Raw genomic sequence first — 24358 nt, forward strand, 5'->3', positions numbered from 1 at the left:
TAAATAAACGAGATGTTTCAACTAGTTTGTCGTTGGACATTCACACTGCTGGCTGGCGAGGAATCGTTTCACTGCTCGTAGTTTGTCTTTAATCGACAAAGTACTACTCGCTCACCACTATGAAACCCTAAAACTCGCTTATAATCGAGCTTGCTAGCTTGTTTCCACATTCTAGCCCTACTTATCACACGGCCATCGTTGTCGGTTGAACAACTGCCTAATTATAGTGTAACATTACAAAACAAACATTTTAATCAACGATTGTAGACAATTGACGTGCCCCACGGTTTTATTTTAGTCTAGTCTATGCTTATGTTTATAATTCCCACGACTGTATCTATTTTATTATTTTTTGGTTTTTAGTACATTTATCTTAAACATTGCAATGTATGCTTAACATAAAACCGTTAACTTAAAAAGTTTTTTTACCTATTTTTATTTTCTAGTTTTTAGTTTTTATTTCGCATTCTGTTTAATTCATTTAGTGCTTCATTATTGCAAGGTTTCTTGCCCGTTAGTTTATTGCAGTCCAACTCCTCTATACGTAGTCCCTGCAAAGATCTTACTCTACTAAGAGCCACGTAGGCTTGACCTTCTTCAAACAGTTTCGCACCTAAGTATACGACTGCGTGATCCACAGTGCTGGCCTGCATTTTATGTATTGTAGAAGCCCATGATAGTATTAAAGGCAACAAACATCTGTGTGTATCGCTCCCGTTGTTTTGTTAACCTGGCTTCATATTCTTCAGGAGTTTCTGACGCTATCATCTGTGTGTATCGCTCACGTTGCTTTGTTAACCTGGCTTCATATTCTTCAGGCGTTTCTGACGCCGTCATTTGTGTATATCGCTGACGTTGCTTTTTTAACCTGGTCTCATATTGCTCAGCTGTTTTTGACGCTAATTGTTCCCGTCGTTTCTGTAATCGACTATTTCTATCACCTTCACTTTCTTTAGCTCGTTTTGCTTTATACTTTTCTTTCGCTTTTTGAAGCCTTCGTTTACGTTGTGTTGCAGTTTCTGTTTTATTTGTGTTTGTATTTTTTATATATTTTTTTTACCATTTTGTTCCCACGAGTAATGGACATTTAAACGGTCGACCCCCCCAGAGGTCCAATAAAGGGGCAAGGCTATGTACAACAAGATGCGCCTGAGTCTTGAGGGGAAAACGCTAACGACATACACTCAACCAAAAAAGTCTACATACACCCTATAAATCTCGAGTTTTAAGGGTAAGAAGCATTTTTATGAAAATCCAGGTACATAGGTCTATTTCATATCCCTAATAAACAATATTACACACAACAAAAATATATTCCATAATACGAATAACGGTAAATTCTATAAACATTAAAAAATTAATAGGGAAAAAGTGTACATACACCCAATGAAATATTAAGATTACCGTAAAATTTATGGAATAAGCAATACAAATTTTACATTTTATTGCTTTATCGAATGTCTCTGGTTGTCTATGATATATTTTGGACGAAATAGGAACATATTTGTGCTTTAATTGACGATATTTAAGGTCAGACTTCGCGTATAGCTCGGTAAGGCGGACCCTTGCAGATATCTTTGAGTTTTTCAGTCTGGTAGTTTATGAAACCCAGGAAATACAGTGGGACTAACTATTTTGAGATCCTAGAGCGCTTTGAAGTTGTTCTTATGGATAATATATGCTCCTGAGCTTCGCTAAATATGCGAATTCCTGAGTTTTTCAAAAATTTTATAGTTTTCACAGCATTCCAAGGGTCAAATTAAAAGCAAGAACCTTGGAATTACCTTATAATACATTTTTGGACCTTAACTCAATCAGAAATGTACAACATTATTATACAAACCCGCTCCTAAAGTTTCCAAAGTATCAAAATAAAAGCACCACCAAAGAATGCATGCAATTTGTATGAAATTTACACTGTTAACTAGTATGCTCTCGTATTATGATCGTTAGGGTCAGATGAAGCACTATAAATATCGGATACTTTTACATTTCTTATTCAATGGATGCTCGAGGATTGTACCAGACCTTATTACAAGGTAATTCGAAGGCTTCTGCATGTAATTTGCCCCTTGGAATGTTGTGAAAACTATAAAATTTATGAGAAACCTCAGGAATTCGTATATTTAGCGAAGCTCAGGAGCATATATTATCCACAAGAAAAACTTCATAGCGCTCTTGGATCCCAAAATTGTTAGTCCCACTGTATTTTCTAGTGTTTCATAAACTACCAGACTGAAAAACTCAAAGAAATCTGCAAGGGTCCGCCCTAACGAGCCATACGCGAAGTCTGACATTAAATAACGGCAATTAATCCACAAATATGTTCCTATTTTGTCTAAAATATATCATAGACAACCAGAGACATTCGATAAAGCAATAAAATGTAAAATTTGTATTGCTTACTCCATAAATTTTAAGGTAATCTTAATATTTCATTGGGTGTATGTACACTTTTTCCCTATTATTTTTTTAATTTTTATAGAATTTACCGTTATTCGTATTATGGAATATATTTCTGTTGTATGTAATACTGTTTATTAGGGATATGAGATAGTACTGTGTACTTGGATTTTCATAAAAATGCTTCCTTACCCTTAAAACCCGCGATTTATAGGGTGTATGTAGACTTTTTTGGTTGACTGTATAATTTTTATCCACCCTAATGCCATACATTTCTCGGCGCGTTTTAACCTTTCACCTTAACTTGGGTGGTGTACCGCTAACGACGTATAATTTTTAGCCACGCTAACGCCACACAGTCCTCAACACGATAAAAAATCTTGACTTGGGTGGCGGATTCAGGCTGGATTAATCAGATACCTAAATTACAGATTCAATTTCTAAATTTAAATCTTAATTATACGCCATTTAGTGGCTGCGCCCATCTTAAATATTGAGGTTGTATAGTGCACTGTATTCTTCTTGTCAAGCCCTTTTATTTGATATCCATATTGGTGGGATTGATAAAAAATTGTTATCAGCCATTTGGTAGCGGCGGCCATCTTAGATTTCAATTTTGCATAGTAAATTGTATTGTACTTATAGAGACCTTTCATTTGATACCCATGTTGATGGGATTGATAAAACCTAAGTTATCCGCCATTTTGTAGAGGCCGCCATCTTGGATTTTAATTTTATATAGTACATTGTATTCTACTGGTTGAGCACTTTCATTTGATACCCATATTGATGGGAATGATAAAACCTACGTTATCCGCCATTTTGTAGCGGCCGCCATCTTGGATTTCAATTTTTATAGTATATTGTATTCTGCTTGTTGAGCCCTTTCATTTGATACCCATATTGATGGGATTGATAAAACCTACGTTATCCGCCATTTTGTAGCGGCCACCATCTTGTATTTCAATTTTTTATAATATATTGTATTCTGCTTGTTGAGCCCTTTCACTTGATACCCATATTGATGGGATTGATAAAACCTATGTTATCCGCCATTTTGTAGCGGCCGCCATCTTGGATTTCAATTTTTATAGTGTATTGTATTCTGCTTGTTGAGCCCTTTCATTTGATACCCATATTTTTGGGATTGATAAAACCTACGTTATCCGCCATTTTGTAGCGGCCGCCATCTTGGATTTCAATTTTTTATAGTATATTGTATTCTGCTTGTTGAGCCCTTTCATTTGATACCCATATTGATGGGATTGATAAAACCTACGTTATCCGCCATTTTGTAGCGGCGGCCATCTTGAATTTATAATGATAATGAATAAACATAATTGTATTGTCACCAAAATCCAATGTGTATACAAAATTTCAGATTAATCGGTTGACAGGAAGAGGGTGAAATTTGAATTACTAAATTTGACCCAAGAATAAATAATAAATAAAACAAACGGGGTGAGCTAAATAAAACCATTTAATTATATCCAACGGAGTGCATTTTTCATAGTTCCGTGTGGACTGCATCGAAGAATGTAGTGAAATCATAACTCCACAAGCACAAATTCCAAAAATTTTGCTGGGTGCGTATTTATTTATTTGCACTGTGCGCATAGGGCTCAATTGTGTTTCTATGAAAGTGTGAAATGAATAAAATTATAAAGGAAATATTTTTCATGTAACAAGAATCCAACACCTGGGTACCTATTCCGTAACTTTTTAACAACTTCACTCATTGTTTATTTTACAACAATTTCATTTGCTTGTTTTGTAGTTGTTACGGTGCATAACATTTATGATTAAATTTTTATCGCATATTTTTTATCAAAGGTCAAAAATTACAAACACGTCAAGTTTGTAAGTGAGAATGGAAGATCCCGCTTACTTTACTGAGGAAAAGCAGCACTTCAAAATTTTTCATTAAATACCGCGGAAATAATAGGTATGTTCGTTTACTCAACAATTTGTACAAGTCCAGTAAGTTCTTGTAAACGACTAAGGTCTTTTGCATCGTACTGTAAGGTAAACGAACAACTTCCAGTAACAATTCGTACAAATTTTGAGTAAACGAACATACATAATGATTAAAGGAAGCGTTTAGTAGACATGACAATATTAAGTGCTTCCAACTTCGAGAATATTTTCTACTAGGTACATGTTTACATGAATTGAATTCATTTTAAATATGATGAAAATATTTCTTCATGGAGTACCTCTTCTAATTTATTTTTTAAGTTTTACTTTCTTAGGGCATTACCCAGCAAAATGTTTGCCTCCAAAGAGGCAGTTAAATGATATGTACAAGTGATCTGGAAGTGCATCAAATTATGCATTTTCACTCATGATTTTTACAAGAGCGTGACTACGGAAAGAGGCACTACATTGCACTGCATTTTAACTGACCCTTTGGCACTGCATTTTAACTGACCCTTTGGCATTGCATTTTAACTAACCCTTTGGGGTAGAATAGGAGGCAGTCCAAAGCACGTGTTTTGATACAGGCATTCTGCGGAAATTTTGCAAGCCATTACATAATATGCCAAAACAAATAAAATGCATTATTTGTGTAAAACAAAAATATTAAGAACTTTATTACATTAACACAAATTATGGAAATTCTCCGCTCTCCATTTGTTCCAAGCTGAACTGTTTTTGCTTCATTTGCTAAATGGGTTGTCTTCCCATCACCAGTTAAGATTTCGACATGTACTCCAACAGCACTCCATTCGGAAATTTTCTTCTCTTGAGTTACCGGAAAAATGTTCACAAATGAAATATTATTTAGTTTGTATTAACAAATGTTTGAAAATGTTAACACGCTTATCTCTTATTGGAAAATGTATGCCGCTGCCTGTAGAGATGTACATACTTGTAGGTATCTCTAACAACTGCTAATAATATGTAGCAAACGGAGTGCCTTTTTCACGACTCCGTTTGGACTGCATCCGGATGCTGTTAAATTGTGAGGAATTGGAGTGCCTTTTTCACGACTCCGCTGAACTGCATCCGGATGTTGTTAAAATGTGACAAGTGGATGTAATTCTTTGGATTGCATCCAAATGCGGTTAAAATGTGAGGACTGGAGTGCCTTTTTCACGACTCCGGTTGAACTGCATCAAAACATGCCGTGACTGAACTAGTCCACATTGCACTACTTCCAATTTATTTTGCTGGGTATTTCTGATATTGTTAATTAGTTTAATCGAGCTATATGACCTAAGGAGATTCTATTGAAAAACTTAATCTACACGCAGAAAATTTTATGTTAGAAATATGTTTGGATCCAAGCAAATATATGTTTGGGACCGGTTGCAAACAAATATATGTTTGCAACATTTTGTAACATATCTCAATTTGATATGTTTGAGTAAACACATTTTTTATGTTAGAACATCTCTTTCATGGGTGGAGAGAGGATGTTTGTCAACGAGAGTAATAACAGTGCTCTCGCGGCTGCGGAATGCTGTTTTATAATAAAGAGTTATTTGTATTGTATAATAGAAGCGAAGAAGGGGGCTTTGGTGATTTGATGGCGTGTATGCGTCAAACTCGTGTGTTTCTTGTTTTGTTGTTGTTAACCTCTTTCTTCAGTGTTTTAGTTGCCAGCGTAGCGTCAAGACGGTAAAGTGAGTGAATAAATCAGTGTTTTCTTAAAGAAATTGTGTTTTTAGTAAATTAAATGCCCATTTTATAATTGAATCGAAAAGTTGAATGGAATTATTTTATTGTACAAGGAAGAAATCGCATTTAATATTGGTAATTACATACATATGTATATTTGAAATATGGTATATCCATATTTATTTATTACATATTCATTTGATTCCAGATGCCGATTCCCCACTGATGATGTCAACTTTGAGTAAAATTTGTTTTATTTCAAAACTAAGGAGAAGCGTTCAACTACGTTTCTATATATTTTTCTTTTTAAAAGTGTGACTATTTACAAATTATTTCAATCAGTTTTTCTTTTATTATTTCTTTATTTTATTTTTTCTTTTATTGTGTTATGTATTTTTTTGTAATTGTGTATGTACCTATGTGTCTGTTGTTGTTGCGCCTTTCAATAAACAAAAACACCAACATTTGTGTGTATATTATAGAGATATCAAGTGAGCTCTTACTGAGAGCAAGAGAGCATACATTTCAAAGTGTTTTACATTGAAATTTACGCTCCCTTGCTCTCAGTAATCGCCCACTGGTGCATGTGTTTGTTTTTTTTTGTGGCTCTTGGGTTTGTATTTGTTTGCACCCAAACATTTAAATTGTTTGCACCCAAACATTTAAATTGTTTGCACCCAAACATAAAATTGTTTCCACCCAAACATATTTTGGTTTGCACCCAAACATATATATCTTTGCACCCAAACATATATGGTAACATGGGGCGCCTTCGCCACGTTTTTGTTCAAAATGTTATCAAACCGACACCGTTAAAGTTTTTTCAAATATTATTTTTGGTACAAATATTAGCATATCTTGACTATAACTTTTGATATATAAATGGTTATAATTTTGTTTTTAAAATATTATTTTTGAGAATTTACAAAATGTGTAAAAAGTGGCGAAGCCTCCCCACCCATGGGGCAGCTTCGCCATCGATATTGAATATTCTCCAACGGACTCTAAAACTTAATTTACCATACTTCTTCCTTAAATATCAACATTATGCAAAAAAGGAGCATGTTTTCTATTGAATAATCAAAAATTATTTTAAAATTCACAAAAAATAACCGTTTCTAGCGGTTAATTGAAATAGGTGCCTTGAATTTAGGTACAAAAATCATGATATAACTAAAACAAGATACATTTAGGATAATATTTGATTTTAACTTCATATTATAGTGTGGTATATCTATGGTATAAAGAATTTAAGTTAAACATGACAAATTTCTAACATTAACCCACCACGCCCCTATCATGGCGTAGGCGCCCCACCCCTTACATATTTCATAATATTAATATATTGACATTTGCATTTGCTTTTTTCATGCGAATTATTGGGATTTATATTCTTCAGCAGTTGTCTTCTAACGGTATAAAATGTGTTTTTGATATCACAAAAGGTAAAGAAGATATCACAAAAAATAACTACCATAATTATTTTTCCCAATACCCTGAAAACACAAAACCGCGTGCGTCCGCTATCATACCTATGACACAACTGCCAACTTTTGGGAGATGATAGATCTTCATTAAACTCACAATTTTGCTTTTAACGAATTTTTTCTAGCACTTGTATTTTGCGAGAAAATCGGCGCTGGCGAAGCCGCCCCAGTGGCGAAGGCGCCCCATGTTACCATATATGTTTGCACCCAAACATATATTTGTTTCCACCCAAACATCTATGTGTTTGCAGACCCAAACATATATTATGTTTGGGGCTGTTGCAAACATATATATGTTTGCTGCAAAATATGTTTGGGACATATGTTTGAGAGGCAGTTTTTTTTGCGTGTAGCGAAGTTCTACACATCAACCGCTATGCGACGATCGTTTCGTTAATTGGTCAGCATATTAGATGTTGTTGTTAAACAATTTTCTGCATTTGGAGCCGCTATTTATAGGTGCAACATTGCAAATTTGTGAATTTTAAAGTGAAGCCTTTTATTTCCAAAGACGAGTCATATCTAGAAATCCATTTTTTCAATATTACGTCATATTACAATCGATAGCTTTTCTCCATTGTCTTTCATATCGAAAGATTTTAAGTGGATTGTGGTTTAGAACGCAAAGACGTCAGCAACATATTATTTCTAATATATTTTTATAATTATATAATTGTGTATTTATATAACAGAAGCAGGGGCCTAATTACGACATTCGATTCGATCGAGTATTTGCTTGAGAATAAAAAAATCAAACTATGAAAACCTATTCGCGCCACCAATCGTACATTTACTAAGGTAGATCCATAAGCAATTTGTTAACACAATGTCAAAAAGTTTTACAAAAATAAATCATTTTGTACAATTTTCTAGCACAACTTCGTTCCGAAATTATTATCCAAAGTATTATTCAACGATTTCAACAAATATTTACATTTTTTCAGTAATAAATTTGTTTTTTAGTTTTTGCTTTAAAATAAACACATTTTTTACCATCTACCTTATTATTGTTCTTTGAAGAACACGAGGTTTTTATAGTTCGATTTTTTCATTCACGAGCAAATACTCGATCGAATCGAATGTCGTAATTAGGCCCCAGATCTTAGTTGACATCTAACAGGTTTTCGTAGTGTCATTTAAGTTTCCAAGCATGTTTGTCAAATAAATGGCGTATTTGCCGAAAATACTTCATTTAAGTGAAAGTGTAAAGTAAGTTTTCTTTTTAATATGATATGACCTTTCGTTGTTCGTCAAATAACATTACGACAAACCCAATAACCTAGCAGATAAATATGATGTAATATAAATAACTACGATTATATTTTTAGACGTTGTATAAATTTTAGGTAAATACGGCACTTACTACTCATGTAACTAATCCATTAGTATGATTTGTGCCGAGCGTGACCATGAAATGAAAATAATACATACATATGCATTTATGATTTAACAGATTGCAACTTGCAATAGAGTTGTACAATCTAGTTCATTTGAAAGATCAAGTTCAATAGTTCAGCTCTTTTAACTGAACTAGTTCATAGTTCACTATCCAGTTCAATCATTCGGATCATAATCGTTCAATCAAACGCATACATACAGCAAATATATACAAACAATAGAATAATATAATTAACTACACCAGAACAAAAATATTACATTTACGCGTTTTATTCCATTCATAAAGAAAGATTAACTTGGTATTAATTTAAACAAAAAACACGTCCTTCATGTAGCTGTCTGTTGTGTGTGTGTAGAAACTGTCAATGCGGAAAAGCTTTGTGCGTGTGTGTTTTTTATTTTTTTTTTTCTATCCAGAACAAGGCACATTCAATATGGGAATATGTGGAATTTGTTGTGTTTTTGAGGAAATCTTCACTTTCGAACAGCTATTCATTGTACCTTGATCCAAAACGTAAACAAACTCATCACATTACGAAGTCATCACTTAACACAGACGACATGTTGAACTAGATTGTGAATCTTTCGTTCGTTCATCGTACGGTCGCCGACTTATTATAGTTTAGTGAACTAGAATGAACTATGTCGACTGATCTAGTTCATACGCTCTATTCAATGAATCGTTCAATTGAACTAGTTCGTTCATGTAATATACAACTTTAATAGCTATTGGTCTGTTCCCTTACTTTTGAAAATGGTAAAACTGGCAGAAGTAGCAAAAGTTGTAATCTGCTTCCATATGAATTGTATGGTGTCTGAAGTAAAGGAACGCTTTTCGAGTAAAAAGTTGTAAAACTTGAAGATTCTTGCACGTAAAGGAACAGGGCTTATATTACATTACGTGTATTTTATGTGTATTTTTTGAATTTGTTTGTCCTCGTGTAATTCTTTATGTGTGCGAAAAATTACATTTTACATATGATTTATAATTTTTGCTATTACACCAGTATATGTTTTTTTGTGTGACATAACCTATAAATGTAAACAAATCCTTTATCAAATCGATTTATTTAAGTTTCTTTAAGAAATTATTTCTTTCAGCAAATTTCTGCTTTCATCAAAACAAACAAATCAGCTGTTTTCTATTTATTGTACATACAAAAATAGGAAGGGCTCTAAAACGAAAAAGTTACACATGGGTTCACACACCATTTTGATAAATGAAATTTTTTATATGGATCACACTATGTGTACGACATGTAGATGTAAAAAAAAAAATGCAAAACATACACATAAAATACACATAATGTAATATACAGTATGCAAAGTTCATATTCGTACACCCCTAAAAAATTAATAAAATCGTTATTAATTCCATATTTTATGGCAAATATGAAATAATTGATAGGAATTACCATAACGAAGAAAGATTTAAGAATAACAAAACAAAATTTTTATTTATTCCGTCATTTAGGTATAGATGGCGCCTGTGTGGATGGCAAAGTTCGTATTCGTACACCTATAAGTACTATATATTTGGAGTTTTTTAGGAATTTTCAAAGCAAAATACCGCAAATGTTTGTTCTTTTCTTCTCTTGGAATGCCTCTGCTATAGAAATATGTAATAATAACTGTAATTTTATTAAAAATTTTGCATGAATAAAAAGTCGGACGTATATTTGGAATACTTAAGAAAAATGTGCTAGATATGATTACGTATTGCAATTTATTTCCAAAATTTGGACGAAAATAGCTAATAGCAGTCCTTCTGTAACAATATTCGAGGTCTAATATGAAAATAAATGCTGTCAGCGTTTGGAAATGCAAAGAAACGTAATCCGGGCTTAGGTAAAGTAAACACATTTTTGGTTTTTACTTGGTAAAAATCGCAAATTTCGTTTTATATTTGACATAAAATGTATTGAAGTTGTAGAATACTGTTTCGAAAATCATTTTATGTCGAAAACTGTGAGGAATTATGAAGAAAAATGAAACTGTAGAAGTTGCCATACTGTCTGCGTACGACTGAAATTCTACGCTTACTATGAACGAGGGTTATGGCTGCCAAAATTGCGAAAATAATGGTTTTTACTTCTTGAAAATTATATTTCTTTACCGGAGGATCCAAAATGAGTACAAAAATGTCAAAAGAATGAAGTAAATTGTGCAGGAAAGAACGCTGGGTAACCTTTTGAAAAAATCCACTATTTTCGGGGAAATTTTCTTCCTTAAAAATTTATTATTCATCGTAATTTCCGATATGTCTTGACATAAAATGATTTTCGAAACCGTATTCTAAAACTTCAATACATTTAATGTCAAATATAAAACGAAACTTGCGATTTTCACCAAGTAAAAACCAAAAATGTGTTTACTTTACCTAAGCCCGGATTACGTTTCTTTGCATTTCCAAACGCTGACAAGATTTATTTTCATATTAGACCTCGAATATTGTTACAGAAGGACTGCTATTAACTATTTTCGTCCAAAATTCTAGAATAAATTGCAATAGTTAATCATATCTAGCACATTTTTCTTATGTATTTCAAATATTCGTCCGACTTTTTATTCATGCAAAATTTTTAATAAAATTACCGTTATTTTTACATATTTCTATAGCAGAGGCATTCCAAAAGAAGAAAAGAACAAAAATTTGCGGTTTTTTGCTTTGAAAATCCTTAAAAACTCCAAATATATAGTGCTTAAAGGTGTACGAATACGAACTTTGCCACCCACACAGGCGCCATCTATACCTAAATGACGGAATAAATTAAAAATTTGTTTTGTTATTCTTAAATCTTTCTTCGTTATGGTAATTTCTATCAATTATTTCATATTGGCACATAAAATATGGAATTAATAACTATTTTATTAATTTTTTAGGTGTGTACGAATATGAACTTTGCATACTGTAGCTATAACTTGCAACCGATAATCTTACATTTTAACGCAACCACATATTTCTTGGTTGATACCCATAATTGTAAGAAAATCCAGGTCATTAAAAAGTTATTACTATTACATCTTCTAGGATAACGGAAATGTGACATATTTGGCTAGACTGTTAACTCAGTTCTTTAACAGTCACACAGTCAACAATTATACCGAGCAAGGCGAATTTAACAAGGTGATCCAATAGTTGACGTTAGGTTGTAGTCTTCATTTGCTGTCAAATTTTTTTTGCGCGAAATATCCACAAAAGTTAAAAGAAAACGTTAAAATATTATTCGCGAAGCTTAAACAAAGATGTTGTACACAGATATTTTTTATAGAAGCGAAATATTTGTTATTTATTTTTGATTGAAAATATGTTTTGACAGCAAATGAAGACATAGGTTGCTATTATTGTATCACCTTCTTTCTTACACCATGATACCGAGGTTGGTTACCTATGAACTTACTAAAATATTGCGTTTGACCTAAGTATACATTGAACAAATTCGAAATTTCTGTTATTTAGCTATGTAACAAACAAGACAAAAAGTACAATTAAACTCTTAAATTATCTCTTTAAAAATAATGGCAACGTAGAAGGCATATTTATGTTTTGAATTTATGATAACCAACAGTTAATGAGAGATAGAGTCCGATTTAGTTTATCAAGCCACTCGTTTAAGTCCTCCTGCGTATCTGCAGCAAAAAATATACTTGAGACTGCCACTTGATCATCCAATTTGGGTATTGTGCAGGTTAAGCAAAAAGAGCGTGGCCGAGCGCACAAATCTCTAGGAGCGGGCCTTATTGTGTTCATAGTCGCTTGTATGTACACAACTAACAAAGGCGACTGATTCAATGTATTTTCATCTCGCCATATCTGCAAATTAATACCATCCAATACACACCAACGTCGATTCCAGTTGTGTTGGGTATTCGGATCTTCTACATTCAGGTAGCCTGCATGTATTATTTTTGGAATACGCAGTTCAGCACGGCCTTTCACTTGTATCTCTCCCGATAAGTTTGATGATGTAGAGGATGAAGTTAACACTATGTTACAAGTTCGACTGGATCGTAAGCAAGTGCGATGTGACTTTATAGACTCATGCAACACCATTTCAAATGGAATAAAATCTTTTGAGGTCAAAGTGAATGAAGCTTGCAACCGAAACCTTGAGACAAGATCTATTGACGATGAAGATGATGTGTTGGAAGTTGTTCCTTTCATTTCTTTAAGTTTCTGAAAAATATTCAAATTATATTATCATTAATACACTACCATGTTTTCTTAATGAATAATTTATTAAGTTTGCCAATTTGTTTATTGTATACAATGTTTAAAGGTACATATCATAGAAAAGATTTAAAATGTAAAGGGCAGCGGAGCCACTGATCGACGACGGTACACTTCCGATTACTAAATACATCAAGGTACTTATATTAACTTCAAATTCACTTCATAAAAAAAACTTCAAACTTCTTCGATCTTCACTTTACTTCTAAAACTTCTAATGCTTCTTGTCTGCTCGACTTCTATACAGCGACTGTGTACGTTCGTCTTGTTCTCGTCGTTAAGTGTAAGGTCGTCAAATCGATCAATACGTCTAGTCTGTTGTGTGTGTCGTCTTCGTCTATGTCCGCCATGTGTAATCAAAGCAACAGCAAACGTGAGCGGCTGCACAACACCGTTCCTACATATACACTAGCGATCATTCGAATAAGTTTGAATTTTTTCTTTTTATATGTTAAGGTATCTTCTGATGTGTTCGTATTACAGATCCATACTATTTAGTTTTTGAGAGCCTTATACTATGCCAACATTCCCAAGAAAAAAACTTGACGGTGTTGCCATATTTTCGGAAAATATCCCAATTATAATAAAAAATGTACTAAAGTGTCCAATTTTTGCGATCATCAGAATAGGTTTGAATCAAATAAAATTGAAAAATTGTACTACCCATGCAAATATTGCTACCCATTTTGGTTTAGTTTAGTAAAATGGAACATTCTGATAAATCCTACAACATATTTGACCCTCTTTATTTGGAACGTGGGTTCAATTCTCAACATGGAAAAGTTACCAAGAACTTTCAGATAAAATCAAGAAATATTCAAACAAATACGTTTTATAAACTTGCTTAAATGGCTTTTTGATTTCGTTAGATCTCTTCTGAGCTTTGAAAATTGTCTGAAAGCAAATACCAAGTGTAGCCATATTATTAGGATCGATAAATTAGAAAGGTCATTGAAAATAGTTGGTATTTTAGGTCAAGTTTCATTTTTTAACTATTCTTGCAGTACAAATTTAGGTATTATCATGCTCACAAATCCACCATAGTTGACCACATGTATCATAAATGTTCGAAAATTGGTCTGGAAGAATGTTTCTTCGACTACAATAAAGTAGAAAGAAAGAAAGGCATGACATCGCCGACTTTTATAGTGCTGTAATACCTATATAGTCAAGTCAAAAAGTTTTTTCTGTTAACAAGTCATAAAACAAACACGAATAAGTACAAGAGAATGGACTACTGAGGTTATACAGCACTATAAAAGTCGGCGATATCATGCCCCTTTGAATTAAATTTGAATTACAATTTTCTACTTTATTGTCGTCGAAGAAACATTTTTCCAGACCAATTTTCGAACATTTATGATACATGGTGGATTTGTGAGCATGATAAAACTTAAATTTGTACTGCAAGGATAGTTAAAAATGAAACTTGAACTAAAATACCAACTATTTTCAATGAGCTTTCTAATTTATCGATCCTAATAATATGACTACACTTGGTATTTGCTTTCAGAAAATTTTCAACGCTCAGAAGAGATCTAACGAAATCAAAAAGCCATTTAAGCAAGTTTATAAAACGTATTTGTTTGAATATTTCTTGATTTTATCTGAAAGTTCTTGGTAACTTTTCCATGTTGAGAATTGAACCCACGTTCCAAATAAAGAGGGTCAAATATGTTGTAGGATTTATCAGAATGTTCCATTTTACTAAACTAAACCAAAATGGGTAGCAATATTTGCATGGGTAGTACAATTTTTCAATTTTATTTGATTCAAACCTATTCTGATGATCGCAAAAATTGGACACTTTAGTACATTTTTTATTATAATTGGGATATTTTCCGAAAATATGGCAACACCGTCAAGTTTTTTCTTGGGAATGTTGGCATAGTATAGGACTCTCAAAAACTAAATAGTATGGATCTGTAATACGAACACATCAGAAGATACCTGAACATATAAAAAGAAAAAAATTCAAACCTATTCAGATGATCGCTAGTGTATGTACATATGGGCTACAATATGAGAAAAAGAACAAAGACCTCTTAATCTTACCTCAACGCCAGGAATCTGCTAAAATTAAAACACACCCAGCAAATAAGTTTGGATATAGTGCAATGCAGAGTTATAATTTCACAACATCTTTCGATGCAGTCCACAGGGAGTTATGAAAAATGCACTCCGTTCCATACATTTTAGAAGCACTCGCTTAAAGATCCCTACAAACACAAGCCAATTTGTTGATCCCTGCAGAAAATGTCGCAGACTTTTTTCCAAATATAAAAAAAGAGTGTCTAAAATTTTAAGAATTTGTTTAAAAAATAAAGAAATGCAAATTAAAGTTGGAACATTGCGGAAATTCACGAGACGGAAATTAGTTTTGGAGTGGAGTTGGAGTTAATTTCAAAATCTGAGCTGGAGTGGGAGGACAATATATATATAAAAACACTTTGGATGACAAAGCAAAAATAATTGCGGTGGCATAAAATGCAGAGCAGAGGAAGTAAACTCAGTCACTATTAAATTTAATGGAGAGTTTTTATAATTTTTGTTAATGTAATAAAGTTCTTAATATTCTTGTTTTACACAAATAATAGATACATTTTATTTATTTTGGGAAATTTTCTTGCATTTTTATAGCATCTTTAGACAGCATCTAAATTCAATCCAAAACACTACATCAAAAGCCGTGATTTGGATCGAAAATGGACTGCACCCTAGCTGTGTGCTGTGGAAGCAAAATGGAGTGCATCCTATTTGCGAGCTCTCTTGTAAAATTCATAAATGAATTCATAACCAGGAAAAAAGTTTGGAAGTAGTTCAATGCAGTGTTATGATTTCAATACATCCTTCGATGCAATCCACACGGAGTTATGGAAAATGTACTCCGTTCGATACATTTTAGAAGCACTCGATTAAAGATCCCTAGAAACAAGTCGATTCGTTGATCCCCAGATTCGTTGTTTCCAAATACATAAAAGAGTGTCTAAAATTCCAAGAATTAGTTAAAAAATTAAGAAATGGAGCCTAAATTTGCGAAAATTACGGAAACTCACTAGGCGGAAATTATCCTTGGAGTGGAGTTGGAGTTAATTTCGAAATCTGAGCTGGAGTGGGAGGACAATATAAAAACCCTTTGGATGAAGAAGCAAAATCAATTTCGGTGCCATAAAATGCAGAGCAGAGGAAGTAAACTCAGTCACGATTAAACTTAATGGAGAATTTTTATAATTTGTGTTAATGTAATAAAGTTCATAATGTTCTTGTTATACACAAATAGTAAATGGATATTATTTATTTTGGGGTATTTGCAATGGCTTGCATTTTTATAGCATCCTTAGACTGCATTTAAATTCGATCCAAAACACTACATCAAAAGCCGTGATTTGGATCGAAAATGGACTGCATCCTAGCTGTGTGCTGTGGAAGCAAAATGGAGTGCATCCTAGCTGCGCGCTCTCTTGTAAAATTCATAAGTGGTTTTATAGGAAAAGATGTACTCCAACGGCACTTGTACTGATTAAACAGAATCAAGGATGCAAACTTTTTGCTGGGACATTTTAGGGTTAAAGTTGCACTTCATGTAATTTTACGCAAAATTGTCCCACAAAACAGAATGATCGATCTAAACAGGTTTATAGCACATTTAGACTAGTCATAAATGCTCGACTGGATTTAATAAATCCAGTACAAATCTCATTGCATTTAGATATACATTTTGGAGGGTTTAAATGGCAGTCAGCTTTTTTGTTCATAGCACAATTACCAAGGTAGATGCATCAGCCCATCTGATCGAAATTGAAACGTCAAAAAAATATTTTGTAAATTGAATTTGTCTCAAAAAACATACGTCACATTACAAATTTGTTGTTTAATACTGAAAATGTAGCACATTATGCTACTAATGCTAACTAAAGAGCAAATAATGAATTATTTGATCGCAGTTTGCCCATCTAAAATAAATAAACGAATTATTTTATAGTTCAGACATCGTAAATATTAGTCTTGGTTGATTAAAATCAACTTTGTACATGAAAACTAAACTCAGTAGCTTATATTTAAAAAGTTTTTATTGTGATTATAAAGTCGTAGTGTTTAATGAAACATGTTTACTGAAACATGAAATCTTTTGCGAAAATTTTTAAGTTTTTAGGAAATATATATTAAACATGGTTGGTGGTGGTGTTTTAATTGCAGTTCACAATTCTATTTCATCTGAATTAGTTGTAATACCAGTGACAACTTCTGATGAGTTTCTTTGTGTAAAACTGAATTACCTTGGGAATATAATCTTTGTAACTGTTTCTTATATTGCACCAAACTCGGGCAATGACATTTATCTAAGACATGCCAATTTAATTCAAAGTGTTTCTTCTTTAATGTTTACTTCCTCCGAATTAATTTGTATGGGTGATTTTAATCTTCCTCATATCTCATGGGTCCCTGGGGACAATAGAATAGATTTTATACCTGCAACTAGCACTGGAATTGACGATTTTTGGGATTTAATTTTTAGTCAATATCTTTACCAAGTTAACAATGTTTTAAACATAAAGGATCGGGCCTTAGATCTAGTCTTTTCATCTACACTCAATGTTGCATTGAATAGATGTCTACCTATCGTATTGCCAGAAGATGTTTACCATCCTACACTTTCAGTTAACCTTCAACTACAAATTTCTAGACCGACCCCTAGGTCTAAGAAAAATATTAATCCTACACTTTGGATGACAAAGCAAAAATAATTGCGGTGGCATAAAATGCAGAGCAGAGGAAGTAAACTCAGTCACTATTAAATTTAATGGAGAGTTTTTATAATTTTTGTTAATGTAATAAAGTTCTTAATATTCTTGTTTTACACAAATAATAGATACATTTTATTTATTTTGGGAAATTTTCTTGCATTTTTATAGCATCTTTAGACAGCATCTAAATTCAATCCAAAACACTACATCAAAAGCCGTGATTTGGATCGAAAATGGACTGCATCCTAGCTGTGTGCTGTGGAAGCAAAACGGAGTGCATCCTATTTGCGAGCTCTCTTGTAAAATTCATAAATGAATTCATAACCAGGAAAAAAGTTTGGAAGTAGTTCAATGCAGTGTTATGATTTCAATACATCCTTCGATGCAATCCACACGGAGTTATGGAAAATGTACTCCGTTCGATACATTTTAGAAGCACTCGATTAAAGATCCCTAGAAACAAGTCGATTCGTTGATCCCCAGATTCGTTGTTTCCAAATACATAAAAGAGTGTCTAAAATTCCAAGAATTAGTTAAAAAATTAAGAAATGGAGCCTAAATTTGCGAAAATTACGGAAACTCACTAGGCGGAAATTATCCTTGGAGTGGAGTTGGAGTTAATTTCGAAATCTGAGCTGGAGTGGGAGGACAATATAAAAACCCTTTGGATGAAGAAGCAAAATCAATTTCGTTGCCATAAAATGCAGAGCAGAGGAAGTAAACTCAGTCACGATTAAACTTGATGGAGAATTTTTATAATTTGTGTTAATGTAATAAAGTTCATAATGTTCTTGTTATACACAAATAGTAAATGGATTTTATTTATTTTGGGGTATTTGCAATGGCTTGCATTTTTATAGCATCCTTAGACTGCATTTAAATTCGATCCAAAACACTACATCAAAAGCCGTGATTTGGATCGAAAATGGACTGCATCCTAGCTGTGTGCTGTGGAAGCAAAATGGAGTGCATCCTAGCTGCGCGCTCTCTTGTAAAATTCATAAGTGGATTTATAGGAAAAGATGTACTCCAACGGCACTTGTACTGATTAAACAGAATCAAGGATGCAAACTTTTTGCTGGGACATTTTAGGGTTAAAGTTGCACTTCATCTAATTTTACGCAAAATTGTCCCACAAAACAGAATGATCGATCTAAACAGGTTTATAGCACATTTAGACTAGTCATAAATGCTCGACTGGATTTAATAAATCCAGTACAAATCTCATTGCATTTAGATATACATTTTGGAGGGTTTAAATGGCAGTCAGCTTTTTTGTTCATAGCACAATTACCAAGGTAGATGCATCAGCCCATCTGATCGAATTTGAAACGTCAAAAAAATATTTTGTAAATTGAATTTGTCTCAAAAAACATACGTCACATTACAAATTTATTGTTTAATACTGAAAATGTAGCACATTATGCTACTAATGCTAACTAAAGAACAAATAATGAATTATTTGATCGCAGTTTGCCCATCTAAAATAAATAAACGAATTATTTTATAGTTCAGACATCGTAAATATTAGTCTTGGTTGATTAAAATCAACTTTGTACATGAAAACTAAACTCAGTAGCTTATATTTAAAAAGTTTTTATTGTGATTATAAAGTCGTAGTGTTTAATGAAACATGTTTACTGAAACATGAAATCTTTTGCGAAAATTTTTAAGTTTTTAGGAAATATATATTAAACATGGTTGGTGGTGGTGTTTTAATTGCAGTTCACAATTCTATTTCATCTGAATTAGTTGTAATACCAGTGACAACTTCTGATGAGTTTCTTTGTGTAAAACTGAATTACCTTGGGAATATAATCTTTGTAACTGTTTCTTATATTGCACCAAACTCGGGCAATGGCATTTATCTAAGACATGCCAATTTAATTCAAAGTGTTTCTTCTTTAATGTTTACTACCTCCGAATTAATTTGTATGGGTGATTTTAATCTTCCTCATATCTCATGGGTCCCTGGGGACAATAGAATAGATTTTATACCTGCAACTAGCACTGGAATTGACGATTTTTGGGATTTAATTTTTAGTCAATATCTTTACCAAGTTAACAATGTTTTAAACATAAAGGATCGGGCTTTAGATCTAGTCTTTTCATCTACACTCAATGTTGCATTGAATAGATGTCTACCTATCGTATTGCCAGAAGATGTTTACCATCCTACACTTTCAGTTAACCTTCAACTACAAATTTCTAGACCGACCCCTAGGTCTAAGAAAAATATTAATCCTACACTTTGGATGACAAAGCAAAAATAATTGCGGTGGCATAAAATGCAGAGCAGAGGAAGTAAACTCAGTCACTATTAAATTTAATGGAGAGTTTTTATAATTTTTGTTAATGTAATAAAGTTCTTAATATTCTTGTTTTACACAAATAATAGATACATTTTATTTATTTTGGGAAATTTTCTTGCATTTTTATAGCATCTTTAGACAGCATCTAAATTCAATCCAAAACACTACATCAAAAGCCGTGATTTGGATCGAAAATGGACTGCATCCTAGCTGTGTGCTGTGGAAGCAAAACGGAGTGCATCCTATTTGCGAGCTCTCTTGTAAAATTCATAAATGAATTCATAACCAGGAAAAAAGTTTGGAAGTAGTTCAATGCAGTGTTATGATTTCAATACATCCTTCGATGCAATCCACACGGAGTTATGGAAAATGTACTCCGTTCGATACATTTTAGAAGCACTCGATTAAAGATCCCTAGAAACAAGTCGATTCGTTGATCCCCAGATTCGTTGTTTCCAAATACATAAAAGAGTGTCTAAAATTCCAAGAATTAGTTAAAAAATTAAGAAATGGAGCCTAAATTTGCGAAAATTACGGAAACTCACTAGGCGGAAATTATCCTTGGAGTGGAGTTGGAGTTAATTTCGAAATCTGAGCTGGAGTGGGAGGACAATATAAAAACCCTTTGGATGAAGAAGCAAAATCAATTTCGTTGCCATAAAATGCAGAGCAGAGGAAGTAAACTCAGTCACGATTAAACTTGATGGAGAATTTTTATAATTTGTGTTAATGTAATAAAGTTCATAATGTTCTTGTTATACACAAATAGTAAATGGATTTTATTTATTTTGGGGTATTTGCAATGGCTTGCATTTTTATAGCATCCTTAGACTGCATTTAAATTCGATCCAAAACACTACATCAAAAGCCGTGATTTGGATCGAAAATGGACTGCATCCTAGCTGTGTGCTGTGGAAGCAAAATGGAGTGCATCCTAGCTGCGCGCTCTCTTGTAAAATTCATAAGTGGATTTATAGGAAAAGATGTACTCCAACGGCACTTGTACTGATTAAACAGAATCAAGGATGCAAACTTTTTGCTGGGACATTTTAGGGTTAAAGTTGCACTTCATCTAATTTTACGCAAAATTGTCCCACAAAACAGAATGATCGATCTAAACAGGTTTATAGCACATTTAGACTAGTCATAAATGCTCGACTGGATTTAATAAATCCAGTACAAATCTCATTGCATTTAGATATACATTTTGGAGGGTTTAAATGGCAGTCAGCTTTTTTGTTCATAGCACAATTACCAAGGTAGATGCATCAGCCCATCTGATCGAATTTGAAACGTCAAAAAAATATTTTGTAAATTGAATTTGTCTCAAAAAACATACGTCACATTACAAATTTATTGTTTAATACTGAAAATGTAGCACATTATGCTACTAATGCTAACTAAAGAACAAATAATGAATTATTTGATCGCAGTTTGCCCATCTAAAATAAATAAACGAATTATTTTATAGTTCAGACATCGTAAATATTAGTCTTGGTTGATTAAAATCAACTTTGTACATGAAAACTAAACTCAGTAGCTTATATTTAAAAAGTTTTTATTGTGATTATAAAGTCGTAGTGTTTAATGAAACATGTTTACTGAAACATGAAATCTTTTGCGAAAATTTTTAAGTTTTTAGGAAATATATATTAAACATGGTTGGTGGTGGTGTTTTAATTGCAGTTCACAATTCTATTTCATCTGAATTAGTTGTAATACCAGTGACAACTTCTGATGAGTTTCTTTGTGTAAAACTGAATTACCTTGGGAATATAATCTTTGTAACTGTTTCTTATATTGCACCAAACTCGGGCAATGGCATTTATCTAAGACATGCCAATTTAATTCAAAGTGTTTCTTCTTTAATGTTTACTACCTCCGAATTAATTTGTATGGGTGATTTTAATCTTCCTCATATCTCATGGGTCCCTGGGGACAATAGAATAGATTTTATACCTGCAACTAGCACTGGAATTGACGATTTTTGGGATTTAATTTTTAGTCAATATCTTTACCAAGTTAACAATGTTTTAAACATAAAGGATCGGGCTTTAGATCTAGTCTTTTCATCTACACTCAATGTTGCATTGAATAGATGTCTACCTATCGTATTGCCAGAAGATGTTTACCATCCTACACTTTCAGTTAACCTTCAACTACAAATTTCTAGACCGACCCCTAGGTCTAAGAAAAATATTAATCCTAAATTTAATTTTGGAAAAACAGATATTAATCGGCTAAGATCAATTTTATTAAGTACAAGATTTGTTATTAATGATACGATAGATTTAAGCGTTTCTAATTTCTATAATCAACTTAACTCTGCCTTCGCTAAAACAACTCCATATATAACAAAAGTTTCTGATCATGGCCCTCCTTGGTTCACATCGACGTTAAGGAGGTTGCGTAACATAAAAAATTGCAAAATTGTCCCACAAAACAGAATGATCGATCTAAACAGGTTTATAGCTCATTTAGACTAGCCATAAATGCTCGACTGGATTTAATAAATCCAGTACAAATCTCATTGCATTTAGATATACATTTTGGAGGGTTTAAATGGCAATCAGCTTTTTTGTTCATAGCACAATTACCAAGGTAGATGCATCAGCCCATCTGATCGAATTTGAAACGTCAAAAGAATATTTTGTAAATTGAATTTGTCTCAAAAAACATACGCCACATTACAAATTTATTGTTTAATACTGAAAATGTAGCACATTATGCTACTAATGCTAACTAAAGAGCAAATAATGAATTATTTGATCGCAGTTTGCCCATCTAAAATAAATAAACGAATTATTTTATAGTTCAGACATCGTAAATAATAGTCTTGGTTGATTAAAATCAACTTTGTACATGAAAACTAAACTCAGTAGCTTATATTTAAAAAGTTTTTATTGTGATTATAAAGTCGTAGTGTTTACTGAAACATGGTTAAAGCCTGAAATAAGTGATACTGAAATCTTTTGCGAAAATTTTTAAGTTTTTAGGAAATATGTATTAAACATGGTTGGTGGTGGTGTTTTAATTGCAGTTCACAATTCTATTTCATCTGAATTAGTTGTAATACCAGTGACAACTTCTGATGAGTTTCTTTGTGTAAAACTGAATTACCTTGGGAATATAATCTTTGTAACTGTTTCTTATATTGCACCAAACTCGGGCAATGACATTTATCTAAGACATGACAATTTAATTCAAAGTGTTTCTTCTTTAATGTTTACTACCTCCGAATTAATTTGTATGGGTGATTTTAATCTTCCTCATATCTCATGGGTCCCTGGGGACAATAGAATAGATTTTATACCTGCAACTAGCACTGGAATTGACGATTTTTGGGATTTAATTTTTAGTCAATATCTTTACCAAGTTAACAATGTCTTAAACATAAAGGATCAGGCTTTAGATCTAGTCTTTTCATCTACACTCAATGTTGCATTGAATAGATGTCTACCTATCGTATTGCCAGAAGATGTTTACCATCCTACACTTTCAACTACAAATTTCTAGACCGACCCCTAGGTCTAAGAAAAATATTAATCCTAAATTTAATTTTGGAAAAACAGATATTAATCGGCTAAGATCAATTTTATTAAGTACAAGATTTGTTATTAATGATACGATAGATTTAAGCGTTTCTAATTTCTATAATCAACTTAACTCAGCCTTCGCTAAAACAACTCCATATATAACAAAAGTTTCTGATCATGGCCCTCCTTGGTTCACATCGACGTTAAGGAGGTTGCGTAACATAAAAAGTAGATGCTTCAAAAAATTTAAAAAAATTAACTCCACAGTGAATTACTCTAGCTATATTGTAGCCCGAAATAAATATAATTCTGCCAATTCTTATTTTTATCGGCATTATCTTGATAAAATGAGTAGGAATTTTAAAAATAACCGGAAAAGCTTCTTTGTTAATTCTAAAAGAAAGGCTAATAATTTCCCAAGCTGTATGAAATTTGGTAGCAGAGAATCTTCGGATGAATCCGAAATCTCTAATATGTTTGCAGACTTCTTTCAGTCTTCCTACTCTTCTAAAATTCTAAATGAACAATATAACTATAGTATTGACAAGCTGAATCATCTACCTCATATTGTATTGTCTGAAGAAGAAGTCCTTGTAGGCATAAAGTCGCTTCGTTCTTCAAA

At 32.8% G+C, this 24358-nt stretch overlaps 1 protein-coding gene across 20 annotated transcripts in view; it reads right to left on the bottom strand.

The window, feature by feature from the left end:
* Positions 1–12340: 12340 nt before the first annotated feature.
* The window catches only part of LOC141387016 (uncharacterized), a 190010-nt gene continuing 177992 nt past the window's right edge, over positions 12341–24358 (bottom strand). For all 20 annotated transcript variants that reach the window (XM_073956076.1, XM_073956068.1, XM_073956083.1 and 17 more), the window contains one exon: positions 12341–13089. In XM_073956076.1, coding sequence (XP_073812177.1) covers positions 12466–13089 — 624 coding nt within the window. In that variant the 3' untranslated portion in view covers positions 12341–12465. The remainder of the gene's footprint in view (positions 13090–24358) is intronic.

Source organism: Musca autumnalis, unplaced genomic scaffold, assembly GCF_047663935.1.
Source record: "Musca autumnalis isolate F117 unplaced genomic scaffold, ASM4766393v1 scaffold_5, whole genome shotgun sequence".
Taxonomy (NCBI): domain Eukaryota; kingdom Metazoa; phylum Arthropoda; class Insecta; order Diptera; family Muscidae; genus Musca; species Musca autumnalis.